This window comes from Acanthopagrus latus, chromosome 22 (assembly GCF_904848185.1).
Source record: "Acanthopagrus latus isolate v.2019 chromosome 22, fAcaLat1.1, whole genome shotgun sequence".
NCBI classification, from domain to species: domain Eukaryota; kingdom Metazoa; phylum Chordata; class Actinopteri; order Spariformes; family Sparidae; genus Acanthopagrus; species Acanthopagrus latus.
This window is the reverse complement of record NC_051060.1, coordinates 9,818,415-9,843,863: the sequence shown is the minus strand read 5'-3', so window position 1 is coordinate 9,843,863 and position 25,449 is coordinate 9,818,415. Positions and strand designations below refer to the sequence as shown.

The window sequence follows — 25,449 nt, the reverse complement described above, 5'->3', positions numbered from 1 at the left end:
TTTATATTTTTTTAGAGATCATGTTAAACATTCCAAAGAATAAGTCCAGTTTTTTTTCATTGGTCTGGTGTGCAGACAGTGCAGGGATTTCTGTGCAGTTTCCAGAGTCACCTCCAGATGGTGAACATGGACTGACTTCATGTACTACTCTGCTTTTGCTTTGTTTCTGTAAAAGGTCTCTGATATGTATATGAGAACACTCTTTTTGAGACAAGCTTTGACAAAAGGTTGCATATCTGTCACTTGTTCTGTGGTAGCTTTGTTTAGTGCTGAACATATGTAAATATACTGCAATTCTTCTGAACCTGTAATAGTCTTTTGTTTTTGAGGAAAAAGCTTTGTAATTTTGACATTGAAGAATAAAAAAAAATAATAAATCAATCAAAAGTTTGCATTAAAAAAAAAGGTTTAATTCTTTTTCTCTGTCATTGTTTGCTTTTAAATGATGCATTTATTTGTGCTTCATCTCCCCTTGACTGATAACGCACACAATCCATATTGTAGTTTTTAATATGTAAATAATCAAGATCAGTTTACAAAATGTGAAATCAAAATACAGATACGATGATAGCGTTGAAATCAGTTAAACAAATCCATCAACATGTGACTGAACGACTTTAAGACTGGTCTTAACGCCCTTTAGCTTTAGAGGGCGCCATGGGCCTGTAAGATACATCATGTATTCAAAACCCACTTTCAACATGTGTCCTTGACTTAAGTTCTCATTGCAGAGTTAATACGAATGTTTTACTTTAAATGGGTTGTTGTTTTGTGTTTAAAAAAACCTTTTTTTATCTCATGACCTCTTTGAAACGAAACAACGTCTACTTTGGTCTACTTTGGTCTACTTTGGTCTACTTTCTATTCTACTTTGGTCTACTTTCTACTCTATTTTCACAGAAAATCACCACAGTGCGGATATGGCTTGTGAGCAGTGTTTCCTTCCTGCTCAGATTGTTTTATGTGAAGGACTTTTTAGAGGCCTGAAGTATACAATATTTATTAGGGGGACTATAACACAAACATCAATTAAACAAAAGTCTGTTTTTTTGAAATGTGATTGTTTTTAATCATCATGTCACCCCATAGATGTATCTTGGGTTCCTGAACTTGACATTGAGAGCCACAGGGTAATTATAGAGCAGGATGTAGGCTAAATATGTTAAAGTTGTATTTGTAGTGAGAATAATTTGGCGAGAATAACACCTCATTTCCACATAGCTCTGTGTTGCTCGTGTGCCAGTCAACCTAGAGTCCACTCATCCTACAGTTGCTTGTCTTCAATGTCAGTAAGCATTTTACTACACTATGTTGTACATACTCTACAGTAGATGATCGATCTATAAATTGTAGCGTTAGAGTTAGCCTGTAACAGATTAGTGAGCAGATGGGTCTCTGTGTTCGGTGTAATGACGTTCAATATCCCCTGACAACCTCTGTAGTATCATTTAGCAGCTCGTTACGAACTGCCTTTTGAGGATGTGATTTTTCATTCAAATGTGGGGTATTTAGTGGCATAACCACAAACCTTATTTAAGGCATTTAACATCTTTTTTTTTTTTTGACATCCTTTAACACCAGGTCAAACATGAACACCAGTTTCCCCCACGGCAGTGACCAGAAAGCAGCTGCACCGTGACATCAAATGCAGAAATCTCATCTGTATCTTTTTTGTCTCGAGCTGCGACAAACCTGATGTTAGTATTTAGCTGCAGATCTCGCCACTGTTCAAAGTCAAACACGCCGAACAGCCGAAACATGACTGACATGGACAGTGTTCGGAGGTCATTGGAAAGGTCGACCAGCCAGAGACAAGCCTCTGAGAGGGTGGGGGGGGGCGCAATGACTGTCCACTCCTGAAGGCCCGACGTCAAAGGTCAAAGTGGACTTTCCAAACCGTCACCCTCGAGTGAGCCATCAGGGGACACGAGTTCCTCCCTCCCTCCCCCAGAAACAACGGCTGCTGTCAGACCGGATAGAGGACACGCAGGGCGTTCAGGCAGAGGTTAAGTTTGGCTGAAGCGGCATTCGGGTCCTCTGACCTCAGCCTGGAGGTCAACTCAATTTCATTTCAATCGATCCGTCAGAGGGTTTTTCATTATTCACACGCGGAATTCATTAGATTATAATAGAACAAAACAAATAGGTATCAGGTTTTTGATTCAGTAGTAAATCCAATTCATATTAAGTGATTTTCTGTCTCATTTTCTGTTTGCGATTGAATTTATGTAACTTGTTTGTTTGCAAATAACCTCAGAATATATCAATGAGTCATTTTTTGAAGGCACCTTTTTATTGGTCTGGTGAAAGAGGCTCAATACTAATGAATTTATCATATTGGAAAACTGATAAATGAAAATGTAATTTGGTTTTGGGCCTTTTTTAATCTCTTTTGTTAGCTCGCCGAAGACAACAGTTTCATGCTGAATAAATGCTGTGATGTTCTTGAGTAGCCTCGCCCAGGTAATATTCATGTTTTTCAAACTGACTCATAAAATGATCTATCAGGATAATAGCAGTAATCATCTCATTTTGCAATCACTGTAATTTCAGTTTTGCCTCAATAGCAAATTGGGTATAGAATGTGAGACTTGCATTTGTCATAATTGGCCTTGAAAACGATTGAAAGTTAATCAAACCATTTGAAATAACAGTAATCAGTGTTTCTATGTAGCTGCACGTTGAAAACATCCCAGTGTTGCCACAACACAGAATTTAAAATTGATTATAAAGAAAGGTAAGATTGCAACATATCTGTGGATTTCCATATCTAAAATGAAAAATAGAAACAGTCTTACAAGATGAAATGAAAGCGCTCCTCAGCTACCTTTCTTCTCTTTCTTGGATAAAGCGCCTTTGTATCTGGCAGGTGGTCATGTGTGACTCTAACACAAGCGCAAACCTTAAAGCACTTCTCCATCTTCTAAAACCACATTTACCACATTACCCCTCCCTTCCTTGCTGATGTCAGGGGAGGGCACCGATGGGGTTATTAAGGTGAAATACAGCTCTTGGATCCGTGGATAAACAGATTTCAAGCAGGCTGCTCGAGGCCAAATGTTCCTCTTTACAGAATTAGACATGTGGAGTGTTGACAACATGCTGCCATCTAACTTCATCTGAACCCCAATAAACAGCCACATTTGTCACTCAGAGAGGCGTTTCATTGCACCTCTCGCATGTGATGTTGCATTTAATGTTGAGTGGAAGTGATCTTTATGTCACTGCGCAGTACATGATTAAATACAAATCTGTATATGAAACTAATTCGCTTTAATTTGATACATTTTGGAGGCATTTTATTTGTTTATTTGTTTTCTCGTGGTTTTTTTTTTTTTGTTTTTTTTTTCTCCACCATTTTGGATCTAATGATCCAATCCAGAAAACATCAGCATGTTTATCTCCAGCATATAATTTAATATAATATGGGATCACCCGCATCTTTATTCTGCGATCACGATTTATTCTATTTGACCATACTGTATCTCAAGATTCAGGATATTGTTATTCCCGTTGTACTATTACACTCATGTGAAATTCTTTGTCTGAGAGGCTCCAATATGGAAATATTGAATAAGTAAATATAATGTGTAAAGCAATAAAAACAGAGTATAATCACAGTTAAGTAAGCAATGAAGTATAAAGCAAAACAATGTATATAAATGGTATAGAACAGCATGAAAACAAGTGCTAAGTGTCTGCAGTGCTTGGCCATACCTCTAACTATACATACTAGTTTTTTATCTTAAGAAATTTAGTCGAAAAAGTTGTAATAGAAAGAAATGAATGACTGAACACATAGTAAGGTACAAATCCTCCGTAGTGCAGTCAGTGAAAAATAAAATGTTTGAAGTTTATTGTTCCATCAGAGTTGATAATGAGGGTTTTCACCAGGACAACGAACAAATATTTGTACCAGACATTTGGACAAGAAATTAATCATCTGAATGTGCAGAAGCTCTTCAAAGCACTGTTTAAGGAAGGTCAACACAGAGCTCATTTGCAGTAAACCAACAACCGCTGCTGTGACTGTAATGACGGACTGCTGACACCTCCAGTCTGCTGTAAATCGCCTCCATTGTTCTTCCCTTCCTCTGGCCTCGGTGGCCATGTTTGTTCGTAGAACGACTCGGCCACGTCTTATCATAATTATCTCACAGTGCTGCTGGCGTCCAGCTGTGACAGCTTCTCTCATACAGTTAGAGAAAAGATAAAGGCAGCACAGTTCAAACAAAGTGTTAGGGTTTTACTGCAGGTCCAGAGGGAAAGGGCCAAAACACAATGGATTTACTCTTATGGCACGACTGTACATTCACTAAACATAAAGCTTTCAACAAAAGATTTGTCTAAGCTGAGAATAAGAATAGAAGCTGTGTGGAGTTGATGTTTATGCGACTGTCCTGCGCGTATGTTCGTCACTGCACATACTCCCCTCACTACTGTAGCCCTCTTGTTTGGGGGCATCAGAGGGGATCTTAATTGGTCCTTCCAGGCAGGTAATTAGCTCTGATGGCATGTGCTCCCATAGAGATGTGAATGACAGGGCCACAGCCACGTCCTACCCCTCACCCCAGTCACCAACACACACAAACAGAGAAGTAAAGACTATGTGACCCGAGGAGTTGCCACATTCTCTGGTCATTCTTGGGAAAAGACAATAGGTCCGGCTGGCTCCCTCACAGCAGGGGGACGGAGGAGCCGCAGCAGCTGTCCCATAGTATCAAGCTTCAGTGGTCCCGGCAGCCTCCGAAACATCCAGCCCAGAGGTTTTTCTTCCTTTCTTTTTTTTTTTTTTTTTTTTTTTTTTTTACTTTTGTGGGGACATATTTACATCTCATTAGCAAGGGAGGTACAAAAGAAGTATTAATTTAAATGTTCCCTTAATCCCTGTGCTGATCCACTGGGAGAGGCTCTTACACAGCATCCAAAGCCTGTTAAAAAAAAAAAAAAAAAGTCTTTAAAACTTGAAGCTTAATTAGAAATGTATGGTGTTTACTTAAAGATATTTCGAATCAAATTAGTGCAAAACAACATGTTTGCCTGACTGAATGTGTTACAGATGTGTCAGAGGGGAGCAGACCTTGATGAAATCTGGGAAATTTGATCACACACAAATAAAACCTTAAATATAGATATATATACATATATTTTTTTTCACCTTTTCATGACCTTAGAATGACCTCAGGCGTAGTTCTTCTTCCATGGAGTCTGCCACAAGGATGTTATAATTATACCTGGACACAGCCACGGAGGCAAATTCCCATTGATTTCTATGAAAGCTGCTCATCGGAGCATGAAGCCGACATGACTCGACTGTCTTCCGCATAGCTTCCGCATCGTGGGGCCTATAGAGCATGCGCAATCTTGTTCGCAGTCTGCACCCTCACCTTTAGATGTCACTTAATCCCACACACTGGACCTTTAAGGCCTCAGTATCCTCCATCAAAACTGCTTGTGTGATGGTTGACTAGTTTCAGTCTATGTCTAAAATTACAGGCATCTGACATATTACCTAGAATATTCAGAACTGGGTCTTGAGGGACTTCGAGGATGAACTCATGTCCTCTGGAAGCCTGGTCCACCTATAGAAAATGACTTCAGCGTAACTTCCAGCTGCGTTCAAACTGAATTCACACTATTCTCTGTCACAATAGCTTTGCTCGGCTTCGGCCGAATGCCATTTCGGGTCTATTTGTATCCATGGAAGACAAACAAGTACCAGGAACCCCAGCGAACAGAGAGCATTGTGGGTGAGTCGCCTATTCTCCGGTAGAATGACAAAACAGGAATTTTGACCTTGTTCGGGGGAACACATCCTGGGGCACGCAAGCAACAACAGAACAATAATAGCTTTTCCTAAAAATATAAGGGCCTGACAGAGAGTTTCCATTACAATGGCATTGAGAAAGGAGGAGGGGCTTTCTCCTGACAAGACAGGAGCTCAACACTCTGATGAAGCTCACTCGTTCAACCATGTGCCTCGCTCTTGGCTGGAATGTTTCACTATTGGTGTATATATATACTGTACTTTATCCCTTATTTCAAAGTACAAGCTTAATTATAAATGCTATGTGTAGCCATTCAAAGTCTGCCTATTTGTGTTTGTTTTGCACATCTTTACTGCTCTTAGGTTTTGCCAAATCAAAACCTGTATTTTGTTGCTTTAAGTCTCAGGTCAAGTCAGTTCCTTGGGGAGTCGGGTCTCAATTCAGTCAGTCGATTGATATTTCATATTTTTTGGACAAATTACAGTAACACAACATGTTTTAGACACAAAACACTTTATAAAGTTGACACCCAAGAAAATGCCAAAAAAAAATAATCAATTTCTGCAAAACAGCAGATAAGTTCAAACAGATAAGTTGAACAAACGTTAAGGTTTGTTAAGCTTTGGGAGAATCATGTTTTGGGCTAAACTACCTGTTTTGGTCGTTTTTATCACGGATGGAGATGATCCGACTTCCTGTGGAAAATGAGCCAGTTTTGGCCCCTGCAAAATCATCTGGAGACGTCCCCAGGTGTCCTTGAAGATATCCAGTGATGTTGGCTCTCTGTGTTGAAACATACAGAAATGAGGTTTCAGCTCCATCCACAATTTGTAGAAATGTACTGTACACACATTTTTGTCTGACCACAAACTCATTTACTAACACTTGGATTGAGTGTTTAACAAAAACATTCCTGATCAGTTAATGTGGAACTTAGTAACCACAGTCCTGTCACCATCATGTTTTCCTGTCTTCACCGTGGGTCCTCCATCAGCTCCTCGCACAACTCCACCACATGATGCTTGAGCTGCGTTATCGAGCGCCCTTTTGACACACGGCGCTATTTTCAAATCCGAGCTCGCGTGGGAGGATGCAGGAGTCTCTCCTGGACAAGGCGAGTGGCGGCTGGACGTCCAGACTCCTGGACGGGTTGGAAACTGGCCATCTTGACCCACACCCTGAGCCCGCTAACAGAGGTGCAGCAGCCACCTTGGCTAAGTGCATTCCCCGAGTTGCTGGCCCAAATCCCTGCTTGACCCCGGCTGATAAACTATGCTATGGATAGACCACTGGAGAGTTTTTCCTTTAAAATGAAGTTTCCACAACAACAAATGGTCCTTTCGGCTGCTTTTGTTCAAGTTGTGGGCCATTCTAAAGCCCCGAAACTTGTATACTGTCCACTCAACCCAAAAAGTTCAATTTTATATCAGTCAATATCATCAGTATTTCATCAATGCATCACATATGATCACTAATAAATAAGGGAATATACATAAGTGGTTAAAAACTATTGAACTAGGGTAAAACTCATGACATAATGGAACAAAAGAGTAGAATAATGAAAGTAAGATGGACATAATTTGACAGAGTGAGAGTCAGTGAGCGAATGAACGGCACAGACAAGCAGGAAGAGAAGGTTCGGCAGCTTTGGGAGGCTCCAGGTTTGGCGTTGAGCTAAGCCCGGTGAAGTCTGGCCTGCCTCAGCCGCCCGCAGATAGTAATTGGTCGTGACTGCGAGGACCCCGCACCCGCATGTTCGTGGAGGGACGGGATTAACACGTTACGGGTGCCTCAGATCCCGGCTGAGGAGCTGATAAGATTTTTGGAGGCCCTTTTTGTGGGCGATGCTCCAGTGAGGCCCACAAGAGGATACAAGGTGAGGGAAGAAATGAGTTTTACATGTCTCCTGGCGACTGCGTTGAGGAGGAAGAAGCTCAGGTGCATTTTAGTGTAAATCAGACACTGAGTAACATGAAAGTGTTGCTTTATTTGTTCCTGTGACTTTAATCCCAGAACACTCCTCGTCCCGACGACACCTGGAGTTAGGTCGTCCCGTTTCTTGTGCGATAGAGTGGTAGGCTGAAGAGTGAGGGCTACGAACAGGAACTAGACGCACACTTCTAACCAAGGTTCATGAGACCTCTTGGTTGTTTCAATGTTTAATGCTTCTTTTCATTATAGCTTACAGGCATAAAACAATAGAGTGGTGTAGTTAGAGTGGTCCTAAAACCAAGAAATCGGTTTGCATTTTTGCACATCTGGTTCCCCCCTCTCGCACTCACGTGCCGACTTAAAACGGCAGTCGCTTGTTTTCAGAACAGGCGATATCCATGTACACTTATTTATTTTCACTTCGTCATGGTTTGGTCTTGCTTCATCCCTTCATTCTCCCGCCACAGTTTCTTTGTGCGCGCTTTCTCCGAGTGTGGCAGGGTGACTCCTGCACAATGCTTCAATCTCGGCAGTCCCCTCGGTCTTATCGTGCCCCGCAGCTTGGCTGGTTTGGGCGATATAAATGGGACGTGCCCAGAGGAGAGACGCCGGTTCCTCCTTTGGGTCCACACATTGTTTCGTCTGGGCCTGTATTTATTTAGATGTAAATCAGCTCGCAGAGAGTGTTACGTCCTGTCCTTGTGTAGTGGGCGGTGGACTGGGGCTCATTTGTTGGAGGAAGTCAGCCCCATCGAGATTGGAGCTCTGCAGATTGTTTTCCATTATAAGGCTGTTATTGATGTGAGGGGGTGACATCATGCAGCCTCACCCTTTCAAGGCAGGGTCGGTGAGAAAGAGCTCCCACACCCATTTCTTATTCATTACTCAGCACGGTGAGGTGGCTGGACTTCTTTTCATGTTTCAACTAATATGATGCTGTAGGCCGGTGGGCAACACGCTGTGAACCCCAACTTAATCTTTTAATACAGTGACAAGTGCTAGACAAGTTGTTAGAGGTCACTGCCAATGCACAGCGGCACCAGCATCTCAGGCCGCACAATCCTTCACTCAAAGAAAGCACCCTATAAACAAACACTGCTTGTAAATCTGAGATCAAACTGTAAAATAAGACATCAAATATGGATCAAGATTTTGTTACTACCTGTTTCTTCCCTATAATGTTGTTAGAACCATGCTTGAGGGCAATGTGTCTCAAACCAAACAGTAAAATTGGGTGGTGCTGATCAGATATGTATCAATACTACCACTACATGGACTATACAAATATATAATTTTCAGAAACATATCTTCATGTACAGCACAAGCAGAGGGAGCAACTCTCTGCTCAGGACTTAATTTAAGTTCTAGCTTGGAAACAACGTTTTCAATATTTGATTGGAATGAAAAGCTCTAAACAATAATAATACCTAAATTCTTACGATATACAACATGTGACCATTTCAGTTTTAACCCCATAGACTGTTGAGATCTTGGGATGATCTGATGTTATTCATTTTCCTTTTGAAAATGATGTAAATGTGGATTTGTCTTTTTAACAACAGCTCAAAGGTGCAATATGTCAGAATTTCAACAGAAAATGTAAAACAGAATAAGAAATAAATAAATAAACAGAATGTGAGGACATAACAGTTTTGTAATGATGTCCATGTGTTGTAGGGTGTTACAGAGATAGCTACTGATCTTAGTATGCTAACCAACTAGCCCCCAGCTAGCTCTTAAAGCTCCTGTGCTAGCGGTGTAAACATTAGTCCTCCGCTAGTCACTGAGCTCCCAGTCCATATCGCCAGCTGGAAGGCTAACTGAAGCTACAGTTAGCAGTAGCTATCAGTTACTCTAGTGATAGCTTCCCCCTTTTTTGCTTTAAGTATGAACTTGACAGGTGGCCAAGTCATATTTATTACATGTCCTTGAGATAATGGGACTGAACAACAACAAAAGCAGACTGCAAGAGGCCAAGGCTTTGTACATTCAGTGCATTCATTATATACGATACAATTCAAAAGCCCCAAAACTTGCATATTGAAAGCTGGCTAAAAAGGTCCAGGGTAAACTAATAAAGATTATTCTTCCAGCTTGTTCTAGCACAGAATAACAAACAAAAACACTTAACATGCTGCCCTTGATGAATAATGCACTCCACCTTTGGGCTGACTAGTAACAGTTACATCACCTTTATTTGACCTGTGACTGGTGGCTGCCCTGAGCCAACCATTGAAACACACAAAAAAAAAGAAAAAGAAAGAAAAACTACATTGAGATGCAACATGCCCATTGCCCTTGTCTTCATTCCTGATATTCGTTGCATGTTTTGCATTCTCCAGATTGCAGACTTTCTCTTTTTTTTTAAGGACACTGCAGGATTCAAACGTGCTGCTGTAGCTGGACTAAATATGCTACACACACAAAACAGTGATGGTGGTGCAGCGGTTAGCACTAACAGCAAGATAGTGCTAGGTGCAAAATCCACCTGCTATCCCTATGTGTGTGTGTGTGTGTGTGTGTGTGTGTGTGTGTGTGTGTGTGTGTGTGTGTGTGTGTGTGTGTGTGTGTGTGTGTGTGTGTGTGTGTGTGTGTGTGTGTGGCATAAACCTCCCCTGTAGGTGTGAATGTGAGTGTGAATGACTGTCTATATGTGCCAGCCAGCTAATAGACTAGAGACATGTTCACGGTGTACCCCCAACCTTTCCTCCTATGTGAGCATGTATAAATTGTTGTAATATATATATATATATATATATATATATATATATATATATATATATATATATATATATATATATATATATATACACATATATATATATATATATATATATATATATATATATATATATATATATATATATATATACACACACAATACCGGAGTACTTTGAAAAGGTGAAAGAACACAAGAACACAGAGACCTTGTTAGCTTTCCACTTTCTAATTTCCTTTCACTCCCAAAATACTCACAACATAATCACATGAATAAAATCCCTTCTCACATGGATGCTTGTGCCAGTTCAGACACTTGGATGATGGATGAACCAAAGAATCTGACACACTGTCCATCAAACCCCAAATCAAACTAGAATCGTACCCCGTGAACAATGCTGAGAAACTGAGTACAAACAAATGATTGACAAGTGACTCGATCAGGAGTTTCTCATCCTCTGTACCTGTCAAAAAAGTATAGGACAGTATATGGTAAAGTTAAAGTGATAGCAGGCACCCGCACCAGAGACAACTCCTCTATGAAACATCTTAGAACTCACCTTTTTTACAGTGGGGTAGCCGCAAGTCATTCAAGTAAAGATATATATGTTCAGATATAATATGATCAAGAATCACTTATTCAGCAAAAGTATTTATGTGTCTGACAAGTAACTCATCTATGTTTGTATTCCAGGAATTTGCTGATTATTCGCCTGGTAAATTCTCAGATTCAACAATCAGTATTTATTCTATGTGATTGCTGATCAAATAAAATAAGTTAAAAAAAACAATGCTTATTACTGTTAACTGTTACTGTTTTTCCCCTTCCTTTTATTTGTCAGAGCATTCACTTTATTGATTGCTGTCCAGGTGTAAAGAGAAATATAACACCAACAAAAAATACAAACCTCGGTTTATTATTTTATTATTTTGTAATGCTTATATCTTGCTTTTAAACTCTTTGCAGATTTTTACTGTGTACCTGTTTTTTTCTGTTTTATGTATAAAATGTGCTAAATAAATACAATGTATTGTTATTATTCTTATTCTTTATTGTTAATATTGTGAAAATAAATCACTGTTATTTCAAATGAAGTGTCTTTTTATATCGTAGTGTTCTCAACAATACTACTACTGCACTTATCTAATTAAATGCTTAAATCTGTGTGTAAATATATAATATTAACTCCCTCCTGTCATCACATTGTTCCTTTCAAACCTCAGGCTCATCCTCGCAGTTCGGTCTCATGTCCTCTCCCGGCTTCCGTAGACATTCCTTCGCTGTCAGTTAGTGTGCGGTGACAGACAACCATCGGTGAGCCACAAATCCAGCCCCGAGTGGAAACTATGGAAGAGATAAACAACATTGAAGTCGCTCCGTGCACAGAGTCCGACTACCTGAAACCGTTCAGGGTGCACTACAACCAGGTGAGGTGTTTCTGTGTAATAACCGGTGACAGAGGATGCTGGATGCTGAAGGCTAGCCCAACCCCCCATTCATTTTGCAGCTAGCAGGCTAGGCTAGCATAACATGAAGGCTAAACTGACCTTAAACACAGACGGTGACAATTAAGAGAAATAATACATGAAACACGGTGACCGAACAACCGCACTCGCTGTGTTTTTTACACACGTTGGCTCAACAGTCGCCTCTGTGCTGGACCTGAACCAGGGGCACCTAAGAGATAAGCTAGCATGCTAACGCTAGCTTGCTGAAGAGGTTTTTTTTTGGTTGAGCATCACGTTAGCACATGCTTCATATTAGTATAAGGAGCTGCAGATAAGATAACGTGGTTTAGCACCGTTACGTGGTGTTTTCCCGTCGGGACAGCAGGTCAGGTGAGACTTGTTGATCTCAGTTGACAAATTGGCTCCCATGTGAATGCAGTCAGTCAGTCAGTGTGGTGTGGAGTCTGTAGGTCAGAGGTCTTGACAGTTCAGGTTAACGTGGAGCTAAATTGGCCGTTTATATAATGAACATTGCGGAGCCTTGTCTGCTAGAAATCCCACTTAGAGTGGCTGTTGCTGCCACACTGCAATGACAGGACAAGTCCGGCATACAACATGGAACACTGCAGCATGAGCATGTGTAAACAGCTCAGGACAGCTGCAGTCATTTACATAAATCATTTAAACTGCATATTTAGCAGGTGTATTTGTCCTATAGTTCTGATCAAACTGCTACTGCTGATGGACTACAACCTTTTGTTGGATATATATCACTTACTGCCATGCTTCCAGCATTTCCAGCAAGGTTATTTGTTTTGTCGTTAGAATACTAGTCTGGTGGCATTACGCGGTTACAAACAATAATGGTCCTAACCCCATACCTTTGCTGGCATTTGTGACCAACATTTTCTTTCTTTCTTTCTTTCTTTCTTTCTTTCTTTCTTTCTTTCTTCCTTCTATGTTGCATACTGCATCTTTAATCCCACCCAGTTTTGCCTGAGTTAACAGTGCATTCATGTGGTGTTAGAATAATTGGAAAACCGTATTTCCATCTGGGAAAAAAGTCTGAGAAATCTGTGGTACCCGATGCTGAATTGACATCCTTTAATGACACTGTCAACAGAAGTCATCAGATTATGACAGCTGTATTTGAAAATTAAAAATCTTTTCCCCCAGAATTACATTCTGTTGCTTTAAAGTTGGGATTAAAAAAAAAAAAAGAAAGAAAAAGTGCACTGCTATCAGAAGAGAATTGTTTGATCAGAGCACAACTATTTGGGGTTTTCTGCTTGTAACGCCATGTGTATGCATATTTGTTAAGAATGTATATGTAGGTTTATGGACTTGTTAGTGGAGTTAATTTGATAAATATGGATAAAATTTCACTGCATATGGCGGTTTGACGTTCGAGTCTAAAAGGGACTTTCATTTCTTTTATGTTTTTCTAGTGCTTCTTATGTAAAGTCAGAAGTCATGTAGATCTACTTTGGCACATTCATGCCAGCATACCCTGTCGGTCTATGCTATAGGGCTTGGCGATGCTTGTATAGTCGCCAGCCATCCATTTATAGCTTCTTATCCAGGTCACGGTGGCAAACAGGGCTGGCAGAGTGGATTTTGTGTGAGTGACATCTCATCAACTCTACATTTATCTCACATTAGCTGCCTCCGTATTACGCATCAAACACTCAACCTCGTTAACTGCATAGATGTAATTGAAAAGCTTGAGATTGTGATTCTGAAGCATGACTCAAAATCTCTACTACTATGCATTATTTATCTATTCGCTAGGTGTATGATTAAAAAAAAAAAAAATAGCTGTATGTTTGCAAGGTCTTCCCACTAAAAGAAAACAAAGCGTGATGACTGTGTGTCCTGATGGTCTCCGGCAAAGTGAGAAATGCTTCCTCACCCAAACATAGGCTGCAGTCCAGGATGAGTTTATTTTTAGGTTTCAAAATATTTGTGCACTTTCTCTGTTCTTGGCTTCTTCTGTTGTGTGAAATCTGGATAGTGACAGTGGTTTCAGAATAGGTATTAAGGTATTAAAGCCTCAGATGCATGGACACTTTACTGTTACTAGCAGATGTCATTTAACCCATACCCCTTTCACATTGGGCAGCAAAGCCCAACTTACATCTACTAACATCTGGCTTTTGTCTTCAGTGGGAAAGGGTGCTGTCAGAATTCATTACCAGGCCAAATACTGGTATTTATTAGATTCAGGTCATTAGTGATAGAAACACCACATGACACCCTTTTTTGTATGAAAACAACTCCTCTGTGGGTTGGCATTGCTGCTATAGCATCAGCTGTACTAGAACTGGAGAATGTGATTTATATGTGCTGCCTTTGCTCTCCAGTTCGCAAGAGATGAACGTTTCATCTGACGTTTGGCCGGCCATCGATTTGTGTCCATAGGCCCTAGTTGACGGCACTAGTCAGCCCTTGCTGGTGGCTCTTTGGTCGATTGAAGAGTAGAATCGGCAAGCCTGCCTGGAAAGCCCGTCAGTGAGAGAAATTAGTCTGATTGGCTGGTCAGCTGAGTGAGAAGAGAACCCCATGATTTAACCATTTATTGCAGTTTCTCCTTATGTTTCACCGCCGCCTCTTTACCAGTGCAGTTTGTAACTTTTAATCAAACATATTCTTGATTAGAAGATTTGCAGTTCTGAGTCTTCTGGATCCCCTTTTTGAATGACGGATACAGACTGTCTGCTGTAGTGGCAGGGTATATCCTCTCGTGAAGGCATAGAATGTACACAATAGCTGGCCATCGGTTGAATTCTTTGTGGTGTGTTCATGTGCAGCTTTACTTCCGAGACACAGGTGACATGAAGTGATGCAGTCAGTGAAACAGTGTGTGTGCGTATGGGCCCTAACAAAAATGATGTTGCACAAGGATAAGTAACAAATGCAAACTACAACTGGTGCTCATCTGTGATTCGAAGGTCCTCGTTTGTCACGTTGCTTTCAATTTAATTAGCAAAGTGAAGTACCGAGGCACTTATGTTGAGGGGAGCGCAGTGAGGAGTTTTTTTTTTTCCATTTGGGGTTCACACCTGTGACAGTATGGGGAGGGGGGGGGGGGTACGTGGGTTAAGCTGGTCAAGAGAATAGCAGAACGGCTAAGGCAGCAGATGGACAACAATGGAGATGATGGTGGACTCCCTCTCTGTCCTGTCCTCCCTTTCATCCTCGTCATCTCTCCTGCGCAGCTCGAGTCGGGAGGGGCTGCTCAGGGACTCCCCACAAAGGCTTTTCAATCACGCCGAGGGAGCATCTCATCCCCAAACCTTTTATGTTCATCTGTACATCTGCAGCTTTGCCACTGGTCACTAACCGGAGCCCATTCACACACACAGACACGCACCCTAAAAGTAGATAATGTCATGCGTGAGGGGCTCTGTTCGTCATTAGTGCTTACTGGTGTTTTGTCTCCTCTCCCTTCGGCTCCCTCTACAAAGCAGGTGATTGTCCCTTGTTGACTCCGGGAAACCCCTCTTATCTCCCTTGCCTCGTGCTTACGTTGAATCACGGGTTGCTACTTAGAGCGGGATAATTACCTTCCACTCATTCATTATAAGGATCTGAATTATTCATCTGGAATTATTTATCTCGTATAGCTTACAGCCCCGGTGGCCCCCTTCAGCGAATATGAGATCCATTATGATCTTAAAACGCACATTTTCTCACATGAATAGTTGTTTAAATGCTTGAGCTGGAATAATGGCAGTGCAATGGTCCTCGTGTGTGTAGGTGGAGAGAGGACTGTCTGCATATTTTTAAAACTTTGATTTGGGGTGGGTCAGTAATGCGGTATGATGATTTATTGGGTTTGAGTGGAAAGTTAACTACATCTATTTATTTTTAATTGGATCATCCAATATCGTTTCTTAAAATCCAGAGACCGAGTCACTCATGTGTGTACTCATTATGACTTGCTGCCTTCACTTTACTACCTTCTTTCACTACAGGTTATTTCATAATTAGATGCTTAAATCATAACTGGGGGCAGATATTCAGCATTCTTAAGGCTGTTGCAACATTCTCTCACACAATGTCCCACCCACAACTCTGTATGACTGGTAACACATCACTCTTAATAGCTGAATAATCTGAATCTGCAACATAACTAGTCAGTAAATGTATCAAATAAATGTAGTGGAGAGGAAGTATAAAGTAGGGGAAAATCAAAGTACTCAAGTAAAGTGCCTGAAAATTTAATGACAGTGGTGAACAAGTCATGTCTTAGCAGAAAGTGACACTGGTGATAAAACTGGTACAAGGCCCAATCTAAGTTGAGTGTGGCTGATCTTTCATCAAAATACTTGTGGATGAATCCACTGGGTCAGCGCTCTAATAGCCCTAATGTGTTGTGAGAAGTTAAAGCCTGCATCGATTGGAATAACACAGATAAATGCTGTGGTCGATTCCTCCTCAGTTTGCGCTGAAGGGACATGTACATGTAAACTGACTTGATTCGATTTGAGGTTTAGATGCTTTCTGTGGATTTCACTGGAGGACACGGTCACATGACCGCGTACTTGAAGGGAGTGTGTCCTTGACACTGGATTTGACACTCATGGATGGGGGAACCACTTGCCAGGTTGTTTTAACGCTGCGGCGCTGCACTTTCATCATCAGTTCCTCTGCAGGTGCAGATTCTTCTGCCATTATCATTTTTGAAAGTCTGCTCATCATTAGTTCGCTGGTTGTGATGTGTGTGTGTGATAGCCTTGGCTGCCTTTGTTGAAGACAGAGACTGAAGCTAAACCCAGAAGAAAAAACTGGAGAGCACATGTTGAGATTCAAAGAGTGCTATTGTAGTTGAAGATGGTAGGTTTTCTTTTCTTTCTGCTGCAGCTGCCGGCTTTACAGTGTAGTCTGTGTGTGTGTGTGTGTGTATGTGTGCGTGTGTGTGCGTGTGTGTGCGTGTGTGTGTGTGTGTGTGTGTGTGTGTGTGTGTGTGTGTGTGTGTGTGTGTGTGTGTGTGATGGTTGTTGGACTTTAAGCACCTAAAAGATCAAGACCATACATCCCTCCCCACAATAGCCATTCACACAGGAGTCTGTCATTTCTGATGCCCAAAGCCAGAGGGACCACATTAATTTCAAGGTCCTGTGTAGCCTGTTCCTGCTTCCCTTCCTCTCTCTCCCTTTCTGTCTCCGTCTATGTCTCTCTCCCTCTCTCTCCCCACGGGCTAATCTCTCTGTCGTAATCCATGTCGGCCATGATTCTCCGTCTCCCCTGGGCCATTCAAGCTGTCCCCGCCCCCCCTCTCTCAGCAAGTGGCCCGAGTAATGAGGGGAACCCCACCATCTGTGAGTGGTGACAGGACACTACAGAGGAAATGTGTGCGCAAGTGTGTGCGTGTGTGGTGCATTCATGCTGAGCGGTTTTATAGTATGCATTTTCTGGAGAGGAAACATGTCATCTTTTGAGTGTTTGATCAGTGTAATCAGTCATTGCTGAATTAATTGGAATACTTTTTTGTTTTCTGAGTCTCTGACTGATGTACTGGTGTCACTATATGTGCTCGGTTGTGGTGTTTTCTCAAAATTAAAACCATGTTTTCTAAATCCTGCACCACCCTGTTGGAAAGGGATTGCTTCCCTTCCCTCCCTGAAACAACTCAGGTTTTCGCAATGAAAAGACCTCCTTGGAAGTGATTTTTTTATGATCAGTTTTTCACACCTTCACCATCTGCTTCTGTTACAAGAAATCGCTGCAATTGGGAGCTCCCTTGTTGCCCTGTAGCTCTTCTTGTTTGTGCTGTAGAGCAATATCACATTCTTTTTCTCCCTGTTACGGCCTTCCAGTCTTGCGTGAAGTTTTTTTTTCCCACTCTAAAAATGAAGCTTTGTTGCAGTTTTGTTCCACCTATGATCTGCCAGTGGAGGTAGTAACAGAGTCTCTGTATAAGGGTAAGACAGCAGCAGGACAGGAGTGTGACAGTCTGGTGGCGTTCAGTCTGACAACAGATCCTTCACTCATCAAATAAAAGAAAAATGTCCCACACTTCAATCCACAAAGCAATGTAACAAGCCCAAATAACACTAACAGGTAACAGATAGCGTCTTCGGCATCTTATATTGACCATGACTATGTGATGCGATGTCAAGCAAAAAAAAAACAGACGGAGAGTGTTTGAACACTGTCACTTTATTGTGAGATGTAGGCCTCAGAAAAGCTGCTGTAAAGCCACTTGAGCTGATCTATCTTAATGATCAGCTAACACCTCAGTTTATTGTGGTCAGGCACCTATGGGCTTTATAATGAATTATGGGCATCGGCTCTTTCCCCTTACATCCAACCACAAGACATTTGTCTTTTCAGTTGTTGCAGTATTGTTTGTACTTTTACAACTCACCTTTGATTGACTAAACATTGCTAAAACAACTACTACTAAGGCAAGCAAATATCCCCCAAAAATAAGATACTGTAGTGCTGTAAAGTATGAGGTATTTATGCTTCAGTGGAAATAAAATGTGTTCTTATGTGCAGTAAGTGTTTGCTCTGCAGCAATATTAAGTACAAAAATAAAGACAGCTTGGATTTTGACAGATCTGGTGTAGATCAATGTTAATAAGCAACATTTACCCATGCAAATATCCCACAATTTACCTGTAAAGGGAGCGTTGACAGAAAAATGCTTTGGCTCATAAATTATTCAATAAGAACTCTATACAAAGCAACAAGCCAAGAGACGCGCGTCACCTCCTCGGTCATGACAGGTGATTTATCACAGACACACGTCTTCACACCAGTTTTACTTTCATGGATGAAAAGTGAGCGGGGTGCGGCTGGCTTGGCCTCAAGGAGGAATGATGGCGTGTAAGACACTGGCACACGCTCTGTTGACATGACAAGTTTTTTTGTGGAGTAATTGCACTCGGTGAGTGTCTGCAGGGCATGCAGAGCATCTTTCACAACGCGTCTCCACAGTGAGGACTTTGGATGGTGTCACTGGTTCGCTAATGCCTGACAGCTAGAGAAAAGAAGAATCTTATTGCTTTTGTCTTCAGGTCTTAAAGGCTTAGTGTATAAATCACTGAAATTTGAGTAGGCAGTGTTGGTTTATGGACAGTTACAGTGAATCTCTTGTACATCATACTGCACATCATTTTATGTAAAACGAAAGAGGCAAGCAGTTAATTGTCAGTTTGGGGGAATTATGCCTCAGTGCAGAAAAGTGGATCTGAAACTTTAAAAACACGATTCTCAAGATGGTCATTGCTAGTTAGGGATGATGCACGATATGGCCTGATCTTCAGATCACAATTATTTATACAGATATTGTGATCGCGATATGATCCACGATTACTGGGAAGATTCATTTTTGCCTCATAATTTTCATTTTCACTGAAAAGATCATGATGATATGTGACATTGATTGGGGCCAGTACCAAACTTATTTACTTACATCTTGAGAAGAAGATTTGTGTGGTTTTGTGTGGTTATGTTACCTTAATCAAAAATCAACTTCCTGCGATTTGGATATTGCACTTGGTCATATTGCTATTTTGATTAATTGTGAAGCCCTATCAGCTGTGATGGTTTTGTACAACCAGGCTCTGCGGTCCTTAAAACTGAAGCAGTTTGATTCTGAGACACAGTGGACGTACCTATGTACATCGTGTTTTTATTCTAAGCTAAGGCTACCTCTGTAGTTTGGTGAAGATGGCTGAGAGTGAGCAAAGATAATTGAAGTGAATTCAACTTCTTGTTTGACCTCTGCATCATTACAGATACTCTATGTTTTAAAATTAGCAAGAAAAAATGTTTAATGTGTATAAAAATTAAACATATAAATGATCCTGTTAAAATTTGAGTATGTCATTTTGGGCTTTCGGAAACAATGATTGACATTTTTCAGCAACTTTTGTAGACCAAACAACTTACCGTTTAATTGAAAAAATAATCGTTAGTTGCATCCCAGATCGAATTGTGAGGTCATACCACTTGCTTGGAAACATGAATGTTTTATATTTTTGCTTTATGAGTGACTTTATGGGTTAAACCAATTATTTAATCTGTCTAAAACATCATTTACTACACCGATGCTTTAACTAATGCCAATTAAGTTTCAAGTCAGTTATTGAGGTCAAGACAATCTCTACTTAGGTGTGCACACAGTGAGCCCCTATCATATACCTGACTCAGTAGCTGTTACAGTATATCAAGGCGATATTGTAGCAGTACCATAACTAAACCTACACAAACTTCGGCTTCATGCTCTCATTTCACACCACAACATGATAGTTAATGATGCATGAACAGCATTATGCTAGCTTGGCTTCACACTGAGGCCCTGTGGCTGTGACCTGTTGGGTCATGCACCGGTCGATTGACCGTTTGTTTGGATGATGTTGAGATGTTTTTTGTAATCTTTTTCTCTTTTAACCCCAATTTTATCGTAAAGCAGAAGCTGGGATGAAAGTATGGTTTTTAAGTGGTTTTTATGGCAAGTTAAGTTAAGTTTTTTGTTTGTAAGTCAGCAGGACAGTTTTGTGGTGCGTTCTTCAGTAATGTGCTATTACCATGTCTTTGTCTTTGAGGATTTAATTATGATATCCAGTCCACATTGCCGCTTAATCGTATGGAGTGCAGGTGAGCTGTTGTTGTTCGAGGGAGAAGTCGACACAAAATAAACACTAAATGATCCCTACATTTCGAAACCTACACAAAGTGTGCTCTAATTCCCACTTTTTCTACAGTCTTTCCAGGGAGGGATGTAACTTTGAGGCCATAGTTTTGCAATTTAAAGGTGTGTGTGAGTTTACTCCCTTTAGATATAAATCTTAAAGTTGCACAATGCAGCTCTCTGACACGGTGGCACAAACCTCGACTCAAATCTTGTTGCTACAACAATAGTTTTATTATTTATTATTTCTGATTCTATCAGTGCAATTAGCTTGCCATTTCACCTCCTCCCTTTTTCTTGGGTGGTAGTGAAACTGCATCAGCACACCCGCACACAAGAAGGCGCTTCTATTGTAGCTGCAATAAGCCTGTTCTAGTGAGGCTGTCAGCCCTGTGTCTGAAAGAGCTTGTGGGTGGAGAGGAGGTGTAGCCTAAATTTGAATCAAGGCCATATTTCCTCAGGCGTAGAAAATGTAGGCCAACTTTACCATATTTGTGCAGCTTGTAATGTGGATGCTGAGTTTATGTTTCAGTTTAATTGACACATCTTCGGTGATTTGCAGTTGGTAGTATGTGTTACTCTAACAGCAGTAATGATGTCTGGGACTATTTCCAGCTGCCAGACTTCATCATTCAACTCTGCTGGGTTGTGGTGGACAGGCTCGGTTAAATATCTGCAAGTAAGTAAGGTTAGGCTAATTGACCAGTTAGCTAACAAGGACTCGCATCAAATGGCGTACAGGTGGTCAGCCATCAAATTCCCCAAATGTAGATGTCAATGCTGTCAGTCTGAAAGGGTAACTCCAACATTTTTACACTTTATAGTGTATTTACAGCTCTTGGGGAGCATTACAGCATTGTGACAAAGTAGTATAAAGCCTTTTGTGACTCCAGAGGAAGCTGTATGTAATCTGATAAGTTGCCTCCAGTGATTTCACTTGTGGCTAAGTTGAATTGTGGGTAATGTCGGTACCATGTTTTAACACTGCTGGACTCACTATGGATGGTTTTGAAACAAACAATCAAAATCAAGCAGAACTAAAGATATACCTTTTTTATTCTGCACATTCTTCTTCCTTTACAAAACATGGTGCCTACATTGCCCATAATGCAACTAAGCCACTGAGCAACAGCACCGGCAAATTTATTAGATTTCTTGCTTCCTCCAGAACCACAAAAGGTTACACTACTTTTACAAAGCTGCAGACGTTTACACGAGTCGACTTTGATACCTTGAACTGCAAAACTGCAAAAATGAGGCTATCGGCATGTTTACCTCATTGTTACGTTGGCTATGAAGTGATGAGACAACAGTCAGACAATGTGTGTGTGTCACTGCCCATATATGTAAAATCTCTGCACGCCAAGAGTGTTTCCAGCAGTCTCTTTTGTGCCGGCCACACACCTGCATTGTCAACTTGGTTGTAATTGCACTGGTGGAAATTTACCGAAGGAGTGTTCAGCTGCACATCTTGTTGATGTGAACATAGGTCATATAAACATTTAGTTAGTTAGTCATCAGGAATCTCTCCCAGCAACTCGGCCAGCTTATAAAGGCCATTGTTGTTTCTGTGTACTCCATGACAGTGTGGACTGTGCTTCATTTTCTGACTCAGGATGCAGAGGAAACAGTCACCGCATTAGATTCCCAACCACCCACAGCAGTCCATGGGGGTTGGAAAATAAAATAAATAAATTTGAGGACTATAACAAGACAAATAAAGCGCACAAACAGACAATATTCCCAGGTTTGATTCACAGGAAGTACCTAAAATGTTGCCCCAAGCTGTTTATTTCTGACTCCAAGAAACCAGCATATTATTGCCAGTGTTTGCTGTAAGTTGTATCTTCAATTTGGCTGTTTACCCTATTAGCATTAGTGATATCTACTGTATATTCAATACTGTATATAATGGAAGAAGAAAACACTTCCCTCATGGGCTTTTTGTTGAACAACAGTTGATAAAGTGTTCCTGTTCAGTGCATGTACAGTGCTGTTTGTTTTGTACGTGCAGATGTTTTTGTCGGGTGTGGATTATTTTTACATGCCCAAGCGAGCATCTACTGTAGGGCAGCTGATTGCATCTACAGTGATCATGTAATGAAAAATATGACAGGTGATTTGACGTCCTGCTGTGCAAGTTACATGCAGTAATTCGAGTGTGTAGTTACGGTACACTTAATGCACCATTAATGCTTTATAACCAAAGCCTGACTCCAGTGGAGGTGAAAAAGGCTGGCAACAACCAGGCAGGCAAAAGTGCATCCAGGAAAAAAGTGAGAATACAAAAGTAAGAACAAACCAGAAATATGTGGGGAACAAAAGCTGAAAAACAGAGGTCACACAAGTAGCAAACACAAACACAGGAAACATAGATAAAGCAACACCAGGACAAAAACTGACAAAGAGGAAGTAAAAATCACAGGCTTAAATATACGGAGACTAATTAACAGACATGAAAAAAAGTGGGGAAAAGACAAAGACAGGAAGTGGAAAGCAAAGCCTGACACATGAGGAAAGAACCCACAAAATCAAACAGAGAATGACCTAACTAAAAACCCCAAACCATGACACAGTTCTGTTCTATGCAGTTAATTCAAACTGTTCGAGGATAACAATAGTGTTGCTCGTATAGTATTTACTGACACTGTTTATTTTGTTTTATCCCTTTGCAGAATGGCACAAAGAAATCCTGGGACTTCATGCGTACTCATGACAGGTAAAACACATTTCATTATGTACCATTGTATGGAAACCTATCAGCTTATTCTACACACTTGCACACCAAGATGCTGCAGCTTGCTGATGAACTGTCAAAACTTTTTTTTATTAGAATAAGTTGAAAAATAAAAGCAGCTTAGTAAAAGGTAAAAAAAAAATGATGTGGAATAGGCCTAAAACAGAATCTGATTTGCACAGCCAACGTTGCACTTCCAGAGAATATCTGCCAATAAAATAGCTCTGAAATGTAATTTAAAAAAGCTGCATGTTCATGTCATGAGACATTTTGCAATCAGAAGAGCTTGTTGCTTAAGTATCTGAATCTGATGTAGCTCCCAGGGATAAACAAACAAGGATGATTTAGGCGATTTGAGTACTAAGGAGCGTGATTTGCATCAATCTTGACCCATATTTACACTCCATATCTGCCGTCTCTTCTTTGTTTCTTACAGCAGGATATTTTTTCAATTCCAATTTTATTTGGATTTAAAGGGCAGTATTGTCTTTCTAAACATTTTTAATTTTTTGTTTTATTTGTATTATATTTTAATCCACTGTTTGTTCATTTTGACTGAAATCTATTCGGAAAAAGTGTTTGTGTACCATTTTTCTCTTGCATCTCTACAAAATGCCAGACACTGGGAGGACAGTCGCACATACACAGACTTGGGAAGTGGCGCCCTGTTATTCTAGTTGGCAATGGTTATAAATGTCCAAGCATCACAGGGGGCACTGTAAGAGAAATATCACACATTCGTGTCAAACCCCCAGTTCCTATTCCCTGTTTTGCCCAGGGTACCATAATGCCCTGAGGAAAGTTTTGGGTCATTTAAACCCTCTTTCCTCCCCTCCTGACCCCAAAGAAAGGGCCCTGTGACAGATTGTACCACTGAGACAAAAGCAGTAAACTTAAACTCCTGTATTTCCAAAAGAAAATAGCCCATGGGAACATCCAGCTGTCCCCCAGGTGGAAATTCAGTCAACGTGTATTGAATGAATCCACGGTTGTTTTGCGTTTTTGTGCAAGTGTGCATGATATTTTCTTCTCTGCAGGACACTTGTTGTCATACTTCAGGTGCACCAGTGAAAATGTGGAAGACACATTTGTTGGTAATGTACCGCAAAATGTGTAAGCAAAGTAAAACTAAAATTTGTTTTTTTGAGAGCTGCTCCTTCGTTGGTTTTGAAACAAATTACTTATGAAACGAGTTAGCTGTTTGTTTTCTTTTAGTGTGTCTGAAGATGTTGGTCTCTAAGTGGCCATTCAGATGGTTACTGCTTTTTTCCATCATCTATCCATTTCCCACCACTTATCCTGCTCCTTCTTGGGATTCAAAGGTGTTGGCAGGGCAGATGGGATATTTCATCCCTACAGTATGTTTTGGGTCTCCTCCTGGTTTAATGTGCCAGAATAACTACACAGTGGAGCCATCTAGAGGCCTCCTAATCATGTGGTCAATCAATTTCATGCCAGCTTCCTCTCAAGCTTAAGACCACCTTTGTCACCTTTGGGTACAATCAGCATTCAATCCTGGGTTAAATAACTCTGCACTAGTTGCAGGTATTTATCGGCTCCAGCTCAGATCAGCAGTGATGGAAACACAGCATGCCGATGGACACGTTAATTCTTGCACCTTTCGTCGCCTGTGTCTGTGTGTCACACTGTAAATAGTCCAAAGACTTGTCATGCTGACAAGGGCCAAATAGTGCCTATGGTGCAGGACAAACTACAGAAAGTAAGGCCGCATACACAGACAGCCAACGGTGGGTCAGGGCCTACACTTCTTCACTTGGGGCAAGTCCGAGGGGACTGAAAGGGTCTTACCCACCGTTTTTCCTTCACATGTCAGTGGCCTCCATCTAGTAGTTCCTGAGCCTCTGTTAACCAGGTTGAACTGGAGATCACAGCCTGATAAATCCAACAGAACTGCAACATTAATAACATGCAATATTAAAATCTTAATACTGGACAGACATTTCTTTGATGATTCAAAGATCTGCCAAACACATGTACTGGATGGACAAACTTCCGTTGCTTTCTTATTTTGACACCTATGTGTTTATGGGAGTGTTTGTGTACTGGTGCTCGCTTACTGCTGGAAAGGACTTTTAATGGCAGCCAGTATTTTTGGTTTGTGAAGTTTATGTGACCACTGGCTACATAAAGATGATGTCATCTGCACTCTCTGGAGTCTTGCTCATGGGTCCTTGTTC

At 40.9% G+C, this 25,449-nt stretch overlaps 1 protein-coding gene and 1 long non-coding RNA gene across 3 annotated transcripts in view; one reads left to right on the top strand and one right to left on the bottom strand.

Moving 5' to 3' along the window:
• Window positions 1–3,851: 3,851 nt before the first annotated feature.
• On the bottom strand, window positions 3,852–12,330 carry LOC119012839. Its single transcript, XR_005072614.1, has 4 exons — window positions 12,221–12,330; window positions 11,638–11,763; window positions 6,421–6,551; window positions 3,852–4,931 (listed from the first exon to the last, which is right to left on the bottom strand). It is a non-coding gene; the product is annotated as an uncharacterized LOC119012839 (long non-coding RNA).
• nudt14 (nudix (nucleoside diphosphate linked moiety X)-type motif 14) overlaps window positions 11,461–25,449 on the top strand; it is a 26,727-nt gene continuing 12,738 nt past the window's right edge. The window contains exons 1-2 of one of the 2 annotated variants that reach the window (XM_037087007.1): window positions 11,461–11,846; window positions 23,190–23,233. In XM_037087007.1, coding sequence (XP_036942902.1) covers window positions 11,766–11,846; window positions 23,190–23,233 — 125 coding nt within the window. In that variant the 5' untranslated portion in view covers window positions 11,461–11,765. The remainder of the gene's footprint in view (window positions 11,847–23,189; window positions 23,234–25,449) is intronic. The other variant, XM_037087006.1, reaches the window with a different exon arrangement.